We start from the raw sequence: 13,701 nt of genomic DNA, 5'->3' as shown, positions 1-13,701 counted from the left end.
TTTTCAAATTATTATTATTTTGATTGTTTGATATTTTAGTAATTTTTTTGTTTTTAAATTTCACAGTTGATACGGATTTATTTATTTATTTATATTTTTTGTTTATTAATATACACACGTTTACTGTTTTATCAACTTATTTTATTTAAAATTTTAATATATTATTTTAATAACACAAGAATGAAATAAAGTCATAAAGACATATTTTGTTTTAAATAAAGTCAGCTTTATTGGTAAGTCGGTTCACATGCAAAGAATTAGCTTTGGTGTTTTGGTGCTTAACCATAAACATAGTAAAAAAAAATATAAGACAGATAAAGACAGAGGTAATGCTGCAGATCACCAATCATAAATATAAAATTGATAGTAAGATACAAAAATGGTTAAACAATAATAAAGGATGTGTACAATAATGACAATTTTTTTTCCTTCTCATATTGAATCTTACATTAATATCAAATATTAGTATTTTTCTAAAATGAAGTAATATAATTGAACAATTTGCAACAAAACGTCAACTTTAATATAATGTTACAGCATTCAATCAGGTTTGATTAAAAAAATCTATGAACTTTTTTGATTATGTACCCAGCAAATTAAAGCCATGAAAAAGGTAGTATCCCCTCTGTTGTGTGTACATGTGTGTTTGTGTGTCTATTTCTTTGCTGCCTTTGTGTCCCACAAAGTCCCACTAACTGCCAACTTCAGATGTAAGAGAGCAGTAAACCCAAAATCAGGCTTCAAAAAAACGGAGGGTAAAGATGAGGACTCCCAGCAGCAGACTCATACAGCCGGCGTCACTGGCAATTGTTGTAACAGCATTACACAAACTGGTCTCACAGCAGGATGGTTTACTGATGTTACCAAAACCTTGCAAGAGAGGTAGGCTACTCAGGTTGGCACCAAGTGCACACAGGTTTGCAGATGCACAGCCAGAGAACAGAGAAGTTTTGTCTCCAATCGTCACTGAAGATAAAAAAAAAACCCAATGTTTTACTATAGATACATTATTTTTGTTAAGTAACTTCAGGAAGTATTCAGATCCTTCACACAAGTTAAAGTAACAATATTACAATGTACAATTACACCATTACATGTTTTTGGTCCTGATTTCTATCCAAGTCCTTTAATACTGAGTATCTGCCACCAAATCTGATACTTATATTCACCTAAATGTTGATTAAATAGATTTCTGACAGCTACTAAATCTGACGCATTTTATTTTTCAAGATGTTCTTTATCCAAATACTGAAGTTCCTAATTAAACGTATAAAAGCTTGAATTATTAATATGAGGTTGAGATGCAATTCTTTAACCTGACGTGATGAAATCAGTTAGAAGAGCATTAATCTATTGGATTTGTTGGAACTACAGAAAAACTTGCAGTCGTACAGAGTGGAGCTACATAAACCTCTGTAATGGAAATTTCAAGAAAACACTGCCATGTAACCAATCTCACTAGGGGCCTCCAGCCTCTTGGGTATGGGGTCAATGGAAGGTAAATGTGTGTGATGCTTTAACATTTGTCCAGAGGGGTCAGGACGTTAAGGTTTTCACCACATGTACCTTGGACATGGGTGTCTTTCTATAGATGAATGTCCCCTTGGGAACACTGAAAGACGCCATGTTCCTCTAATATAGTACTCCGACCCTGAAACTAAGATAAAAGCTGCATGAGCCGTTACACTGCAGCTCACTCGGATGATACTCTCTGATTAAAATTCACAGAAAGACAAGTGTTTGCCTGAGCTGTTTATTTGAAAACTTGAATTGCCATCACACCTCATAAACAATCTTTGCGCCATGGGAGCATTTATCTTGGACCATGAAATGGCACGTATTACTTTCCTCTGTAAAATCTGTCCTTTCATTGGGTAACTCCAACAAGTATTGTACCATATGACATTACAGTAATTTAGGTGAGGCTCAAATAAAGACCTGTATAAAGTTATGATTGCTTTGAATGGAAGAAAATGTCTCAATTTGAAAAATAATAACATATTTGGACATTTTTTTCAAACCCATCGATATGTATCCCCAGGAATTTGGGGAACTCTTAATAGCTCTACCATTTATTTTGACACAAACATGGTCAATGTTATTTCAATTTCTATTAGAATGGAAGATTTTGGAATTTCTTTTGTTTGTATTTAAAGGTAACTGCATGCATAAAGTCATGTATCCACCATAGTCATTTTGAAGGTTTAAAGGAAGTCAATGGTGTCAAATCCGCAGTCACCTTTATCAGTAGAGAGAATCGTCATACATGTGGTGTTATATTTTCTAAAGCCATACTGTAATGGGACAAGAATATTAGATTTTTAGATTAGGTTGATAGATAGATGTGATTGTTTTCACGAGAACGAAACAAGATTTTAATGCTATTTTTAAGAACTCTCCAATGCTGAATTATATGAAAATTCACAAAGAACACTTCATTTCCTGTGTTCTGGTGAATTTTTCAGCACCAATGTATGGTGGAAATGTTTTTATTTATGTAAAAGAAACAAAATTTAGGTGGCAGGTGACAATTCAAAATTTAAAACCATATCAGAATAAAATTTTGTGCAGCTCTTGGGTATTTTGTGTTGCTTACAGATCTGGTTTCTCCTGTAGATCAACTTTTCTCATGTAATATCATCCCTGCTGAGTCAACAAACATGTAGGCATGATTTAGTCTTCCCTCTTTTTTGTGTCTTTTCTTTGGAGAAGTAACCTCTTTAAATGTGCATGTGGCACCTTTTCACCTCAATGATAAATCTCTCCCACATATCTGTGACATGTCGAGAAAAAAGTGTAATATTTCAAGACTTCAGTTTCATAATATTTTTTACATTCTTGCTCTGCTCATATGGTAGTTTCCTCTTCAGACCGAACCATCTGGACTCACAGGCAGAGCAGGTTTACTTGATTACTATCACAGCATACGCCAGTGTCGCATCAGCTGGGCAGAGTTAATTCGCTCAGTGAGTCGACTTTATCAGTTATACATACATTCTGTTTTTCACTGCGTGAGAATTGATGTGTGGCATCACAGCATGTGAAAAATGTCAATTGCGTGAGCTTTTAATTACTGTTGCGTAACTGGTCAGGATGGAACTGGATCGATTGGAGACGTTGTTCCGAAACAAGGGGGTGTTTCCCCTTTGACTCGGTTCGTTTGGTAATACGTGAACACAACAATCACACTCGGAACAAAACAACGAGCTGAGATCGCCAACAAGAGGTGGTCTCGGCTCGATTCCATAGGAACCCTGGAGCGGTTCATTGGCAGTGAGAACACAGCTGACCCATGAACCGGAACAAATTAATGTGTTGGCTGGAAACCCATGCCAAAAGATTGCTTGTCAACAATAGACTTCACACAACAGCACAACCGCTGCGGCTGTGTTTGCGACCTGACCTTTCTTTATCCCGTGAGAGGGAAGAATTTAGAAAGTTGCGTGGCGCTGCGGAGAGCCACCAACTGCAGTAGTGCACGGATCATGGAATATTCAACCAGCCAGAGGCAACGATCACGAACTGTTCACAGACGGTCAGTGATGCTTTACAATACTGCGGTGTGAACACATGTGATGTATTCAAATTGATTCGTAACAAAGTATCTGTTCCTGAACAAAGTAAAAAGGTCTAGGTGTGAAAGCACCCTTATATTAGTAGTAGGGATTGTTGGATCTAAAACATAAAATCTTAATCCGTAAATTAACTAGCCACCATAGCTGTCATACAAATGTAGTGCAGTGAAACTACAATAATTACCTTTGAAATGTAATTAATTCAGGCACGTGCACACATAGACATCAAAGGGGCTTCAGCACCTGCCCTTTTTCCTCTTCAAGAGAAAGTGCCCTTTTTTCTGGGATGCTTTTTTTTTAAATAAAAGAATATACAGTATATTTATTCCTGTTTGCAACAGATTCCCTGTCAAACAAATATATTTGTTGGGGAGTTCCGATGCCCTCTCTCTCTCTCTCTCTCTCAGCACTAAACTACCAGTGCCTCAACGCATGACTCATGAGCTGAGCTAGTTAATAAGTTAGCTGAAGTTTAGCTAAGGCAATATCTCATGGCCTTAAAACCTAATGTACTGATGGAGACACCACAGGTGAACACAGTTACATTTGTGTCTAATAACGTCATCACAATCGCCACATTGATATGCAAATTAGGCAAATAGCCAACTGAACTTCCTCAGTTAATGACTTACATCAAGAGTTGGCTATTTTCCTCTGAAATGTGCTGTGGAAATATGCAGATTAGCTTGTTTTGGTTGATATAGAATAAATCTACAGATGCAAATAGACCGAGGGTATTAGGCTTAAAACCAACACCATGTAAAGGTGTATTCTTGAAGCTTTATTTCCGTTAGAGTAGAAGAAGACCTGGAAGCAAAATAGACCAAAGTCTCAAAATAGACCACTCCATGAAACTTCATAGTTTTGATGGTCGGCTCTTCATCTAATAACTCTCCATTCTATTAGTTTGTTGTATGCTGATAGATCCTTATATATAACAGACAGCCCTCCCTCAAATGTAAAACTAAGTCCACGTCACCATCAGTAATTGTGTGTGTGTGTGTGTGCGCATGCATGTGCATGGTAAATGTAATATAATAGCAACAATAATTAAGTATTTGATCAATACATTAATGTATTCAGGCAATTCAGTATTCTGTTGTATCTTTACTCATTTGGCTTGTGAAACAAAATGTAAAAGTATTTATTTTAAATATGCCTGCAGCCCAATGCCACAGTTTAGTGTGAAGATTTATGTGAATTGTTATGTATTCCAATAACACCAATAGAATTGAAACAATTTATTGGCAAAAATAATTGTGAAAAATAAACAAATTATTAATAAAATAAGTCATAAATATATACTTGATATATATATAGTAGTATATATACTAGTAGCATAGAAAACATGCACATTGTGGCATAGTTTGCTTTGCGGTCGCCTGCTCCTGTGATAAACCTAGTGAATACTAAAGAAGACCGTGGTCTCTGTGTGAACTGATTATTATGTAGAAGAGTAAAAATGTGAGTCAAAAAATGAGTTAATATATTTGTCTTGTTTAAAAAAATACTATTTTTTCTCACTTGAGCCCCTGCCCACCAAAATGTCTGTGCACGTCCCTGAATGAATTAGATGTATAACATAAAATATAATATAAATGTAAGTAAAAGTACCAATATCTCAACATTACTTTCCACCACTGGTTGATTTTCCACACCTCAAAATGACCTCACAACCCATGTGGAGACAAACTATGGTGAATTATTTATCAGAAAGACTCACCATTCACTTTAAAGCAGCGGTCCTCCGCTCCCTTACATTGTAATTGAGATGAGTTGCATTGAGAAATGAGGGGGTCACAAGTGAAACACTTTAGGCTGTTTGGCTGAGGAAGAGGGACTGAAACAGAAAAGAACGACAGGAAGAGAAAACATTTGTATCACAAAGTGAAAGTAGAAAGTGTCAGTAGATCGCAGGAGGCCAGTGTTCTTTGTTCTGTTTTTTATGTAGTATCTTTTCTTAAATTAAATGAGCTACTTATCAATTTGGACTTACAAGGTAGAGTTTCTGTGTTGCAGTTATCTGTGTCGCAGCACTGAAGAGATGCAACTGCCTGCAAAACACCCGCGTTAAATGAAAATGCCTGAGAGCCTGTAGCTGGGCATTCGGAGGATGGTGCACAGGTCTTGATGATTTGTGGGACTGTAACTACAAAAGAAACTACAAAATCAAAGTGCAGTTTGTTAATGTTGGAAGTCAGAACACATAACTGGCATTGAATGTATTTCACTGAAAAGTAAGAGATCACATGAAGAAAACATTACCTTGAATCGAAGCTGTCACACACATGGTCTCTGAAGAACATGTTAATGATGGTGGGTTTGTACACTGATCATTTTGGCAGCTTAGACACTGAAGGGCTCCAGCTGCAATGGGGAGAAAAATTGACAACTCAGTGATCACATCACAAGTCAAATGAAACGTCTGATGAGTTTAGGGTTACAGGTTTTGATGATCTATAAAGGTTGAAACATGTTTTTCTTCTTGTTGTGCAGAAGCATTTAAAAAGACACAATGGCTGTTACAAACAGTAGTTATTTCCAATCTTTTTTCAGTAGGATCAATAAAGTCTAAAAGTTTCGGTTCTGGTTCATTTAAAAATAATAATCTGTTAATATTTTTAATCTTTTCAACAACAAAAAAAAGCTTTCAGGCAAAATTAACGTCTTCCAACCTTTAAATTTTGCTTCCTGCAGAAACTCTAATGTGATAATAAGTGGAGTTACCTGTGCTGGAGAGCGCCCAGATGAGAGTCAGAGAAAGGATCAGCTTCATCATGATGATCAGGTAAGGACTGTGGATCAGTGTTCCGTGATGATGATACTGCACCTTTTATAAACACCGCACAAATGAGGAAAACATGCATACCTCAGGGATTGGGTGTTCCTATTTTAACAGCGTACCCATTTAGGGTTCCAAGAGAAACACTGTAAGATTTATCTAGGTTACACAATTTAACCAGAGCATGTTTTTAGCAAATCTAGGTGTGTCTTGAATGCAGTTTGTTAATGTATTACAAGAAATACTAGATGACTTTAAAAGAAAGTACTTCCTTGAAGGTCCGTGCATGAAGTATAATTCATCATTTGTTCACATTGTACAATGAAAACAGACAGTATTTCCTAATTTCATTGTCCTACTTGCGCTAAAGCAAATGTTTATTGAACAGTGTGAGTTCATTTTTCCAGAGCCGATGCTGCCTAAACGATGTTAACACTATGCTGTGTTATTGTCGCATTGAATGAAGACGTGCAATGCAATTAAGCGCACCAAAGCGTCGGCTTGTTCCATTATCCAACTTTCACAATGAAAATTGAAGTGTAAATCAGAAATAGAGACCAGTTGCCTTCGAGTTTTTGAACTGTCATTTTAAGGATAGCTAAACTTATTTTAACAAATATTGTAGCCTAAATGTTGAACATAATCCATACTTGTCGTATTTCTGCCTCTTAACCATACATTATTACTTAGAATGCTGTTATTTATGCCTATGTAATGATTCATTTGTCTAACTTATAAATCAATTTATTAATTTGATTAAGGCTACTTGGCTAATCTGTTACTTTGGGTGAACATTAAAGGCTATACATAGTGTTATGACCAAGCGGCAGACTTCCAGAAGACAAAAAGCCTGCAGTTCATCCGGTGGCAACTTGAGTCTGGCTGCAGGAGGGATTCAATCTCCATTGACCCCCATGTTAAAATGCCCAACTTTACAGCAGAATAAAACATGTATACAGCCTGGTTCAAAAAATGGTTTAAGTGCATATTGCCAATTTTTAATAACTCACCTGTTTAAATTATATTAAGCTATAAAGTTCTGCATTATTAGGAGTGTGGCCGCTTTGATTGACAGGCGGCTCTGGTCGCTGTCACTCCTAGCTGAGTGACTGTCATCTGTTAGCCTCACTCAGCCAATACACAGAGCTCAGAGGCTCAGCCTGTTTGAGCCTTTTGGACATTTCTACATGCAGATACCAGATGAATAACGGCAGGCTGTGTGGTTTATTGGAGAGAGAACCTCCATGAAGTCCGAGTTCCAGTTGGTGAGTGAAATTCTTGTATTTTATATATGTGTAAACAATATTTAACAGGTATCGCTGTCGACATATAGCTTGTTAACTTAGCTTGTTACGCTAATCAGCCAGATATGAGCAGCCCCAAGCTGCTAATGATGCTAAGTTAACGGGAGTTAGTGTTTTCTAACCGCAGCTTTTAAGGAGTGAAAGACAAGTCAGCAAGAATAAATTAACATGATAACATCCATGACTAACGTTTTCCAAATTACAGCTTCCATCATGTGACTAAGGACTCTATCGCTAACGTATTATGTTTAATACAAGTAATACAAAAAACAATCCGGTGTCATCCAAATAAGTAACTAACGTTGTGTAAAAGGGTTAATTGATTTGCTTAATATTTCCGGTGTCTTACCTTGACCATAAACTGGTAACAACACGGCCACAGGTTCCAACCTCCACCATACTGCACTGGGGGTGTAGAAGCTACCTCTGCTAATGCAGAGTAGCAAATAGCATTAGCTCCTTAGCTTGAACTAACTCTTTCACGTCGAGCTGGGCGGGAGTGGTTTCAGCAACACGTCACCTCAGCTCCACCCACGATCCCGCCTCTTTGCCCATTTTTGGTTATCCGGGACTGACGCGCTTGGGCTTCAGAACTGCTCTTCAGAAACCAACAGGTGACGTCACGGATAATACGTCCATTTTTTTATACAGTCTATGGTTATGACTGAGTCTGACTGGTAAAACGAGTTGATTTATCTCAGTTTATCTCTTTGACTTCTTTGCTGCCGGTCTGTTGTCATGGTTGTCAGTAACACTACTCTATCCTCGTAATGCAAGAACAAGATTAACAGAAGCAGTCACTCAGACCAAACACTGTATGCTTATATGTAAGAGAGTGAGTTATGTTCGCCAGCAGAGGGCGCTCGTGTTATCTTTTGCTTTGCCATCGTCTTGAGGCTTATTGACCCTCCGCAGCCACCGTGGTTTAGTTTCTGTTTTACAAGGGAAGGGGGACTCCCGAGCACTATACCACGAGGAACACTTTAATACCGTTAATATTACTGTCTGTGTTATAAACTTATGCAGTACACTCGTTCCCAACGTGATCAGGTAACTGATAGGACCTGTTCTGTAAGTCTAATGTTGTCACAATGTCCATGCTAATAGTTAATTGTGTGGTATGTGTGAGCTAGCTTTACTGAGCATTGCTAAACAGGGTAAAGCTATATATATATATATACATATATATTGTAGTGAACTACAGGGTGGATTTGTGCATTTTACATGGAATAAATGTGGAGCTACCCTAAATTCCTTTCTCCTCCCCAGAGAAGAAGGGGAAGGGTCAAAGTTGCTTTCTCTAAGTGCTAGCCCGACCATAAAACTGGCACCTTTTTGATTCCGAAGCTGATAACGCGGGGCCTGACTGTTAAACTGACAAAGGGACACGAGCCAGCCATTGGCATCTCCCTGAACTGCCTATCAAAACTGGCCCCACCACACACGTTTCCGTAGCAACTGACCTTATTCTTTGTTTTATTACCACATCAAAGGGATACTCCTTGTCTCACCTAAGTGTGACATTGTCCAGGATACTGAACTTTCAATGTAAAAGGACTGCAGTCTCCAAAAGACTCAAAGCATCTAATTAAATTTAATTAAATCTTTAGTTACCTGATTACGTTTGCCTCTATTTGAGTAGTTATGTTAACTGTTGTTGCTATCTGTTGTTGATATTAGTGCTGAAAAGAAGTTACTTGTGCAGTGTTTTTATTTTCAGCACTACACTCCTTCATCTAATGTAATCAATGCTTGTTCATAATACTTTCTTACAAAATCCCTTTAGAAATGATGACAAAGAAATGTTTTACTATACTCTTAATCGCCAGCTTGAATTTAAGGATGAATCAACAATATTCCCCGGTTCCTAAGGAGAGCCGATCTTTGATTTAATCCAAGCTTTCCTCATGTAACCTGAGCTCCCCCAAGTGGGCGAAATAAGTATTACATGCCCTCGTCGGAAATGCTGTTAAATGTATAAATATCCTGACCAATAATGTGACAATTGTTTCCTGTTACCAAATGCCTAGAACAGTACAACCGTTCAACCATTGAGGTTCGATTGTGGAAAATATTTGATTATAATATGTGCAAATAGATTTATTTTCTTTAGACATTAAGTTTAGAAAGGCAGTTCCTGGGGAAACCTGAGACGCCCCCTGGGGAACCACGCCCCAGGCAACAAAAGAGCGACACGCGACCTGCTCGCTCTCTTCACTCTTCTTTCTTCTCGCTCTTCCACTCGGCCCTCTGGATGCTTCGGCACGCGCGTAGCGTGCCTCGTCAGGCAACACTCCCAGACTCGGCCAGCGAAACAAACAGGCCTTTGTTCGCCTGAAGCTACACACCTGAAGTGCCGCGACATCGATCTGCCTTCAGTTTGTTTTATTTTCTTTATTTCTTTTGTTTGTTAAAGTTATCAGTCCGTTAAGTTACACTGGACTAATTCAGGAACGACCAAGTTCCATTTTAAGCCTTTTTCGTCGAAGCCAACTTCACCGAGGTCAGACCAAGCCACGTGGTCTCGCCAACTGCAACAAAGGAAACCTGCAAACAGCCGAATTGCCAGACGGAGGAGGCGTTTTCAATCAGACACGGAGAACCCCGGACAATCCCTAGCAAAAAGCCAGGATTGGCAGCTAGCGTGGGACCCGTGCAACAGGCCAAAAGCAGGCTGTCGACAAGCAGTAAGATTTAACACACGTCCTGTGATCAGATGTCCATTTTAACTCCTAAACTCATAGCATTAGTTTACTTTCATTAGCTCTTCTATGCTGTATGAGTCGAATGCTTCCCACAATCGAACCTCCAGGCTCATTGTTCAGCAAATGTTTATGTTCCCTGTATCCAACCATCTTTTTATCACCTTAGTTAGAGAATAAATTCACTATAATATAATCAAGAGCTGTGTGTGTTGCCTATTTATAGTTCCTGCCAAGAGAATTGACCCTTTAGATATGAGACTGACTGACTGATTTAAGATAATTGAGCGATTATTAATTAACTGATCACTAGTAATAATTGTATAATTATTCAAAACTACCTAGAGGTCCGGAGACTCTAGGATTATAACAACTCCGGTGGTGCCCTTAACGAGGAAAAATGATTTTATGAATAATAATTCATAATTGGGTATCAATTCTCATAAATTTATTAAAATTCATAACTAATAAATTTAGGTCCACTATATATATATATATATATATATATATATATATATATATATACATATACTGTTGCCCTTGACTTTAACCTTCGTTGGATAACTATGACCTGGATGACTGAGAATCTTCATAGACATCACTATAAAGCAGTAATATTTTACCCTTTACAATCTCAGTAACGCACATTACAACTAATTTTAACCCGAAATTAAGTGATTTTTTTTTTTTATAATAATTCAACAACACCTAGAAACATTTTGGCACCAGAAAAACAAATCCATGAGTAAAAGAGTAACGTTATTTCCTGTTGCGGGAATCCGATGGTCAACGTTGTGGGTGCAAACTACAGGGGAGCTGGACCTCACGCGTAATTGCGCACAGCATCTTTGTTAATGGAAAGATGATTCATACTATTTCATTTCATTTTTATGACAAAGGCCCACCTATCCGCGGACATACCGCTGCACATAACTAGAACCCACCTATGCAGCACATCTTACTATCAGAATAATACACCCATTAAATATCAGTGAAAGTAACTCTAAGTAAAAGTAGTGTAAAGCATTACAATTCAGAGAATAATATAATTATTATTATTGATTTTATAATGTACTTAATTACTCTTGGGCGGCACGGTGGTGTGTGATTAGCACTGTCGCCTCACAGCAAGAAGGTTGTGGGTTCAAACCCCGGTTGCCCCGGCCTGTCTGTGTGGAGTTTGCATGTTCTCCCCGTGTCTGCGTGGGTTCTTTCCGGGTGCTCCGGCTTCCTCCCACCATCCAAAAACATGCAGGCTAGGCTGATTGGTTACCCTAAATTGTCCTTAGGTGTGAACGTGAGTGGTTGTTCGTCTATGTGTGGCCCTGCGATGGACTGGCAACCTGTCCAGGTACCCCGTCTTGCGCCCGATGTCAGCTGGGATTGGCTCCAGACTGTACGCAGGATAAGCAGTTGACGATGGATGGATTAATTACTCTTACATTATGATTACATTTTGGAAGTAACTTGGAAATAACCTCAACACAATAAATAAATCACCTGGAAAGTTAAAAGGACCGGTAGAGGTGGGATAAATCTGACAAAATAATTAGTTGAGTTGGGGGCCAGTGGATGATTGTGCGTACATGATTATTAAGATATTGCCAATCACACCTATGTAGCTCCTATAATTGTGACAAAACACTGCAAACAGCTGCTGATGTCAAATTATCAGTCTGTATTATCAAAAGCATCCTCATTCCGCATTCAGCACTAATCTGCTGTATTTTATGTTGTCATATAGAAACAATAGTGTCCATTATGTAGGCGAAGCGAAGGCAACGCGAAGGAATTTGCGTGAGTTGAATATTTTCAACTCAAGCGAGATATCCGCATGGCGCTGAGTTGCGAAAGCCTATCAACGTTGAGATTGTCTGTACGTCACCGACAGCTTCAGAGTGCTGTGTGGAGAGGGCAAGGCATGGCGGGTGATTGAAAATCTGCTGGCCGGCTGAGAGCTGCTAAACTTGGGCTAGAGGAGCAGGGAGCAGTGAACCAGCTTTTGGACAAATAAACACCCGTGGTCGGACTGGATTATGCACGGATAACTATGCCGTTTGCTCGAGGGAGGAGGGAGGAGTAAAGTACTTTTATTAAAAGAGCTTTTAACTTTAGTTTTTGGGATTACAACGTTGATTTATCTTCACTTGAGCTTCTCAGCAGCAGATTCCATGCACATCCGGTTCCAGTGTTGTTAGCCTTGTTTGGCACTACTACATATTTATATAAAATTGGACATTGCTGGGAGAAAAAAAGCGAGGAGGTTGAGCTACCTGGTGAGTTCAGAAAACATGTGTATGTAACTTAATTCCAGCTATCATTGTACTTTACTGTGACCAAGTTAGCATAGAATAGCCCTGATCGATCCCAACTCCATTCAGAAAACAAACATTTTAGAAGTTGTTGTCCTGGTGTCTTGCTGACAGACCTAACAAACCATGAATTCAGATATTTAACAAATCTGCATCATATTGTATTTATTTAAGCATCAGTTTGATCCGTTTATTGCTATTTAATCAGAGCAAAATGTTCATTTTCGGTTCATACAGCTGTAGTGATGGTGTAATGGCGAGTTGTAACGCGTAATCGCGTTGTGTGTGAACACTCCAGCGATGTCCAGCGATAAAACCCCCGCAAGGAAAGCGTTGCGTGGATTAAATTCGCGTTTGGTCTGAATGCCGCATAAAGGGCCAGGGACAGGAGATCGCAGAGCAAGATGATCGTTCCCTCTGGCTGGATGAAGTCTGATGCTTCTGATTTTATGCAAGATCCATGATGATAGAGAAAATAACAAAGCATGCTGTGAATATTTTAGAACCCCCCCCCCCAAAATATCACAAATCATGCTTTTAGGGAATGTTACAGCCGCCGCTGGCTGCCTTACAGTAGTTGTGTTCTGGAGTTCTCTGAGCAGTATGCAAATCCCCGCTGCGAGCACCTGTTGAGGATTGGTTCCTCTGGACCTGGAACCACCCACTTCCTGGTTGCTGTTTGCTGGCGTCTGATTGGTGTGGCCGAAGATCCAAACGAACCTGCCAACCAGGACTCGCCAATCAACACCAGCTGGCCTACAAATAGTTTGTGTTTCTGCAGTTCCTGGCTGTGAGCCAGTGATCAGTTTGCCTTGTTGTTGGTTGTGCACCCTTGTGAATTTCTTGAGTGTTGAATTTACCTGTTTCTGTCGGTTGCCTACTTAAGCTGACTCCTGTCAGTTAGAAACCTTGTAAACCACATAGTGTGAGTGGCACTCTTTAGGGTTGAACATTGTCTGTTTGGTTACCCTACATTCTTGTAAAGCATGTACGTACTGACCTCCTTTTGTTCAGTGTTTTTTGAGT

At 38.9% G+C, this 13,701-nt stretch overlaps 1 protein-coding gene and 1 long non-coding RNA gene across 2 annotated transcripts; one reads left to right on the top strand and one right to left on the bottom strand.

Annotated features, from left to right (window-relative positions):
• Positions 1-204: 204 nt before the first annotated feature.
• LOC119900237 (phospholipase A2 inhibitor subunit gamma B-like) lies at positions 205-6,386 on the bottom strand. The gene is made up of 5 exons (XM_038715029.1): positions 6,303-6,386; positions 5,841-5,942; positions 5,572-5,736; positions 5,299-5,415; positions 205-966 (listed from the first exon to the last, which is right to left on the bottom strand). Exons 1-5 carry the CDS (start codon positions 6,352-6,354, stop codon positions 734-736), a joined length of 669 nt encoding a protein of 222 aa, XP_038570957.1. The 5' UTR covers positions 6,355-6,386; the 3' UTR covers positions 205-733.
• LOC119900238 lies at positions 3,359-7,805 on the top strand. The gene is made up of 3 exons (XR_005444034.1): positions 3,359-3,535; positions 6,273-6,363; positions 7,551-7,805. It is a non-coding gene; the product is annotated as an uncharacterized LOC119900238 (long non-coding RNA).
• The last annotated feature ends 5,896 nt before the right edge of the window (positions 7,806-13,701 follow it).

The sequence above is a fragment of the Micropterus salmoides genome, unplaced genomic scaffold (assembly GCF_014851395.1).
Source record: "Micropterus salmoides isolate LMB-PRFRI ecotype aquatic unplaced genomic scaffold, ASM1485139v1 Ms_hic_scaffold_13, whole genome shotgun sequence".
NCBI lineage: Eukaryota > Metazoa > Chordata > Actinopteri > Centrarchiformes > Centrarchidae > Micropterus > Micropterus salmoides.
This window is presented reverse-complemented; position numbering and strand designations above follow the sequence as displayed.